The 6,646-nt window shown below is 34.1% G+C and overlaps 1 protein-coding gene across 1 annotated transcript; it reads right to left on the bottom strand.

Moving 5' to 3' along the window:
• Positions 1-625: 625 nt before the first annotated feature.
• LOC115891187 (probable multidrug resistance-associated protein lethal(2)03659) lies at positions 626-4,030 on the bottom strand (the record flags this gene model as incomplete). Its single annotated transcript, XM_030911591.1, has 2 exons — positions 3,594-4,030; positions 626-962 (listed from the first exon to the last, which is right to left on the bottom strand). Coding segments are annotated over exons 1-2 (696 nt in total), but the record flags the coding sequence as incomplete, so codon positions are not given.
• Positions 4,031-6,646: the final 2,616 nt, after the last annotated feature.

The raw sequence follows: 6,646 nt of genomic DNA, 5'->3' as shown, positions 1-6,646 counted from the left end.
AACGAGAAACCCTGCAAAACACACGAAAATGGGACACCCTGTACAGACGTACTGCCAAATCAAGAAATCAACTACGAATGAAATTCAAGATCGATTTATATATTTTATACATTTTAATATTTTTTTGTGTTCGTAATAATTCCTTTGCTACTTCGTCCAAAAACCGACAGTACGGGGAAGGAGCGTTTTGAGGAAGTAAACGGACGAACGAACGAAGAAACACACAGTCGCATAAAATCGACAATTTCCCATAGTAAATATAGGATTTTTGGACGAAGGGACGCGATGAAGGAACGAAGTGAAGTAGCGAAGTGTGAGTATGGGGCTTTACAGGATGTTAGATTAATACCATTATTTTTTTCTTGTATTTGCTGTAGATAGAACTGAACATCAGTGTTATCAACTTCAAAAAATGTTAATAATAAATTAGATAAAATAAATGTCCAGGTGAATATGTCGACAGTTTTTTATCATTAAAATATGTCGCACTTATAGTAACTTTTACCCTCAAAATTTCATTCGAATCACTAAAAGATCGAGCAAAAATAAATAAAAATTTAAAAGAAAGATCAATCTCTCCACGAGAGACGGCACATGTTTTTTGAAACACCCTTTATAACCTTACCCTAAAGAATTCTGATAAGGTCCACGGCAAAAATTCATCGATGTTTATCAGATCTTGAGAGAACCTATTCAATACGTTTCCGATAAAGTTCGTATCGAAGAACGACATCACAGCATTGATCACCGTAGAGGACATTGCTTTGTGAAGCCTTATCGAGGCCCTCCTGCAGTAATCGAAGAGCAAATAAGCCCTGCCCAATAAGAGAAGTGAGGAGGATCCCAGCATTACAGAGTAGAGTATTATGTAGTAATTTTTATTATATACTGTCTGCTCGAATTCTTCGGTGTCAGTTTGATTTGTGGCAAATAAGTCTTGTTCCTTTTGTTGAGAATCGATCCTAAAAAGGAATAAGAGTTTAAGATTATGATTAGTGTTAGAAAAAATGTTAATAGTACAGTCAATCTGGCATAAAAAAAGGTCTAGACTCTCATCAAATTACCCCCGCTCTCATACTTTGCCAGTCGTAAATGGTCCATTGCAGTGGAAAGAGAATTAAATTCTCTACATTTTCATTTGTAAGTAACAAACTTCTAAAACCTAAGTTAGAGGGCGTCAAAGTCACCATAAACGCAGTTTTTTTGTATTTTTCCGAGAAATCATTTTTACTGTCGCAAAGTTTTTAAAAGTATAAAAATACAGAAGTAGAAGAAAAGTATAGAGCATAAAAAACTATCAAAATTGATGTGTAACTTTTTTTACGTTTTACCGTTTACGAGATATATTGCATTCATTCCCACAATGTGTATGCAACTTTTATGAATTTTTGAATTACTGATGCAAGATGATGAAGAAGACGAAATATTATTGTTACTTGTTGCAAAGAAAAGAAGAAAACCCGTTACCTCTGTTTAAAAACAGAACTAGGGAAGGAAGTTATTCCTTACTCATAAAAAATAATCTTTCCATATATGAGGGATGTAGTAACAAAACGTACAATCTCCACTTTTTATAAAAAATCTGGTAAAATATGATTCGAATACTACATTTCGAGCTGCATTAGAATAAGATGCTATTTAGCATCAAAATGGGCAATATCCAATTGTATTTTTCGTTCAAATGTTGGCTTTAGTTTCAAAACGTGCAATCACCACTGACAAGTGAATATTAAAGCGTGCAATGTCCAAACAACTAATAGGAGAAACTACAACAAGACCACGTGATTCGCTAAGTTATATTAATCTAATAATATTACCGAATAATAATTACCAAAGGATTGAAGCACGGAATCTAGGTACATGGAGAAGTTACCTATAAGAGTGACTTAGATGCTGATAAACCGATTTTCAGAAGAGGCAAACGTTTAGGTGATATTGTCCCAAATATTATTGAAAAACAAAAACGTGATAAAGGAAAAAAATCGCGCACCATCACTGCTTTTGCTGAAAGGGTCATTATGGTGAAAACTGAAAAAAGAAGATAAAGATTTGGAATTTTATAAGTTCGTTCTAGATGAGCCAGAAAAACAGTCTGAGGAGAATAAACTGAGAAGAAGAAATTTGCGAGTATTTTGATGAGGGACCCAGCGTGAGAGTTTAAGATTTACTTAATTAGATTTAAAGTTTAGATAAGAAAAAAAATAGTTTTGAATCCTAAACAATAAGATTTTTTTGCATTTGAATAAACTACATTATTTTCGTCGATATTATTTTTGCTGTTAAGTCGGTCAATTACTACAGTTTACTTTAAAAATGTACAATCTCCACAGTTTAGTTTCAAAATGTACAATCTCCAAATTAAATTTTTAAATTTCGAAGTTAATCCGCAATATTTTTCTTGTAGCATGATATACTAAGTACTTATCTTAAACTGCAGAGCCATTGAAAATTTTGTTTGCATCTATATTTTGATTTATAAGAGAGTTTTTCGTGATTTTCTCAATATTGACACAGAAGGAGATTGTAGGTTTTGTTACTACACCCCCATATTATCCTTTTAATCAAATTATTTTTAAATTTTCCACACTAGTATCATAGAGAGAGTAGGATATTTACATACTAATTTAATTAATTTGTCTACTTCCTCCCTGGTAAAATCCATTTTTTTGTCAAAAATCTGAGTGTGCATATGAATGACGACACGACAGTACTGGACAAATACCGGTAGCGTCGGTGGCTTAGACGACATGTTGGATAAAAACTGTGGCGCGACACCTGTCGTCGGACTCCGAAGTTACTCCATTTGATTCTAAAACATCGGTGGAGTCGCAGGTGTCGCTGTCGTCTGTCGCGGTCGCTTGTCACTGTCGCCGTCTTCAGAATCATACCTTTACGTTTCGTCCTACGTGGGCGACAAGCGGACAGCTTCGTAATAAAGAATAGCTTCGTAAGGAAAAACGTTGTTTGATAAATACGCTTCGCTAGCACCGCCCGAATCGCGCGCTTTTGTCTCCCACGTAGTACGAAGCGTTAGTTTTGGAATGCGAACCAGAGGGAGGAACACGACAATAGATCAAGCGGCAGCTGCGTCCTAGAATGCTTGCGCAGCAGCCCGCGATATTGGCAACGTTATATCTCGTAAACAGAGAAAGTTAAAAAAGTTACATATGTATATCAATTTGGTAGGTTTCTTATGGTCTTTAATTTTAAAAACTTTTCGACGGTAAAAAGAATGGTTTCACCCGGAAAAATGCAAAAAACTACGTTTGAGTGACTTTGGCGCCCTCTAACATTGTCCCCGTAGGTTTTAGGGGTTTGTTACTTAGAAATGAAAATGTAGAGAATTTAATTATCTTCATTTTTTGTTCCATAAAATTTTTTGTGGAACCTACGGTTCAGCCAGAAAATCAAATCCAAAATTTCTTTGAGTTTCTCAAAAACGGTGGGATGGGGGATACGAATTTTTGAATTTAAGCCAGTGAACCACTTACGACTGGCAAAGTATGATAGCAGGGTTAATTTGATGGGAGTTAAAGTGCCAGATTGACTGTACTATAAACTATAAGTAAAAACAAAACTATTTCCACACTTACCACATAGCAATAAGCTTTTCTGAAAACGTCTCCGTTCCTTGAGATGCTATAAATACAATAGCAATAAATCCAAACAGGCACAGACCTCCACCAAATCTGAAATATTTCTTATAGACCGAAAAGCTGACATCGCCCTTCTTCTTAACTTCGTGGTAGATTTTCTTGTTGCTAGCTTCTGCTTCAAGCAATTGTACGTTTTCACCATTACTTTCCACTTCCTCCTTTTTCTCAACTTTTACTTCCTTCGTTTCCTCAATTACTTCTTTTTCCATTTCATCATCCTTACCAATTATTTCTGTCAATTTGTCTAGAGGTAATTCGGTAGGTTTTTCGATGGATTTGATTTTTCCACTATCCATAACAATAACGTTATCAGCTTCCTGAATGTGATGTACAGTTTGCGTAACTAATACTACAATTTTTTCTTTTTAGGAACTTCTTGATGCAATCGTTAAAATATGATCTTGCACGTGAGTGTCTAGAGCCGTTAAAGAATCGTCTAAAAAAGATATATCTCGCTGTCTTTATAAATAGCTCTTGCGAGGTTGATTCTGGCTTGTTGTCCTTTGCTGAGATTGATACCATTGTCTGCCACAATCGTTTGATCACCCTTTTCGAACAGATTAAAATCGTAGGTTAGAGCACAGACTCTCACAACTTCCCTGATACCTCTGTTCGTTGTATTTTTGCCCAAAAAACAATATTTTGTTTTACCGATGATGGAAACAGCCATGGATCTTGAGAAGCATACGATATTCTACCCACGCTGCTAACATATCCACTTTCCAAAGGATAATCCTGAAGAAAAGCTTTTCAACAGAGAGCTTTTTTCCAGATCCAACTGCACCGGTGACTATATTTAATCCCGAATTAATTGTAACGCTCACATCTTGAGGGCTATCCTTTTGTTAATGGTAACAGTGGCATGTTTAAGATTCAACTTAGGGTTTGATGTGGGAGCTGTTGTAAACGTTACTCTTCTGTAGCTCCTCTGCATTTAAAACTCTGTTAATTCTGTTAATAGCGGCAAATAGTTCTGCTGCCCTTCCCATGCCCATAGGAACGACTACTCCCAGAATATACCTTAGCTGGGAGAATAAACTTATGACGTAATAGATAAGTTGGGCGTCTGGAGTGTATCCTAACCAGATATACGCCATGATGAGAAAGTAGAATCCGACTCTAGAAGCTAAAATGCCAAAGCACACTATAACTATTTTTAAGTAGAAAGTTTTTTGCATAGAGTTAACTTCCTTCCTAAAATAAAAGATTTTAGTTAATAAAATTAATCGTTCGTTTTATATTGATATTTTTTTATTATACAGGGTGTCCCAAAAATAAGTGCAAGTATTTTAAGAAGTGGTAAATCTCGATAAAAGAATCATATATTCTCTCCTTATCGGTTTTTCAAATAAAAATTTTTCAAAGTCCAAAATAACGGAGTTATTTTACTTTGAAAATTTTCAAAAAAAAATATTTTTTCTAAAATTTTGAGAACCACTGCATCTTTTCTAGATTTTCTTTCTTGTAAATTTAATCTAATGCCTATGTTGTCATATTATCGAGAAATTATGTTTTTTAACCAAAAACCAAAAAAAAATTCCAAAACATTTTTCAAAAAATTTCGAATTTTGAAATTTTTTTTTCGCGAAAAAAACTACCAGTTAAAATACTTGCACTTATTTCTGGGACACCCTGTATTTTAAGTTTTTTATTGTATAGAGACTTACTTTCTTCTGTCATTAAATTCTTTATGAAAGAATTTCTCCCAAGTGTACAGTTTGATTATTCTAATTGAGGATAGAATTTCTTGAGTAATTTGTAATCGTTCGTCAGTCCTCTTTCCAATTTCTAATCTTAGATTTGTTATGCATTTGCCAATATACACTAAAAAATTAAAAAAGGAATTTTACCAGATTTGAATTGTATGTAGTGCAAATATTTTGACCCAATATAAATATATTTGTTTCTAAGAAATAAATTTAGTTATTCGAGAATTATTAAATATTTTATTTTGTGGATGTATTTTTATCATCTCAAATGTATGATGTATTCAAAATATCTCAGGTTCTTCAACTGTACAGGGTGGGTCAAACTGGACGCTTTTAACGGGGAAAACCCTTTTCTATAGGAGGTAGACGAAAACTAATATCGGAAAACCGCACATCGATATCTGTTACCGTTTCGGAGTTACGGGGTGTTTTTTAAAAATGTGCATTTTTAAAAAATCGCTATAACTTTTTTGCTATGGAAAATTTTGTATTTCTATGAAAACATTTCCGAAGCACCTTTATACGTAGAATTTAATGGTTTAAGTATATTTTTTTTTAAATTAATCAAAAAATTTGATTTTTTATATGGAACACCCTGTATATTTTTAATTAGTTGAAAAGAATTTAAAATTACATTTCCAAAAATATAGCATACTTCATATTTTGCTCAATTCATCTTCGAGATATAGAGTTTTTAAAAAGTCGCCCACTTTGAATAAGTAGGCTTTGAACGACGCTGGCTGTAATGCAAAAAAATTCTAGCTGTGAGCAGCATTTAAAACGAAAATAATATTTACAATGAGAGATGCAGAATTGTATAACAATTTAAACTATATTTAACAACATCAACATCTTTAAACTATATCTAATAACAATAAAAATTAATAGCCAACCAAGACATGAGATTTTGCTACAGGTGTTCGACATGTCGACCGTTTTTTGTTATGGACAAACGGGACCGTTTTTGAACATTTCTCGCGGAATTCCTTTATTCTTCCGCAAAGATAAAAAATCAACTAAGGATAACAGGCACTAAGTCCGGCGGCCTCGACGGCCAACGGCTGGAATCTTGGTTAGCTATTCAATTATTCTCGAAATTGGCTGCAAAAATTTGCTGATAACTTCAGTGTTCTGAGGCGGTGCCTCGTTTGGCTGGAAAAATATGTGTTCGAGTTCCATTAGGGGCAGATCATCAATAAGGGGCTCAAAGCCTACTAACTAGATATTCTGTGCTACTAGTTAAAAGTGGCAAACTTATAAAAATTCTGTATTTCGAAGGGG

The sequence above is a fragment of the Sitophilus oryzae genome, unplaced genomic scaffold, assembly GCF_002938485.1.
Source record: "Sitophilus oryzae breed Bouriz unplaced genomic scaffold, Soryzae_2.0 scaffold_979_pilon_pilon, whole genome shotgun sequence".
NCBI classification, from domain to species: Eukaryota; Metazoa; Arthropoda; class Insecta; order Coleoptera; family Curculionidae; genus Sitophilus; species Sitophilus oryzae.
The sequence above is the reverse complement of the archived record's forward strand: the minus strand, read 5'-3'. Positions and strand labels throughout refer to the sequence as shown.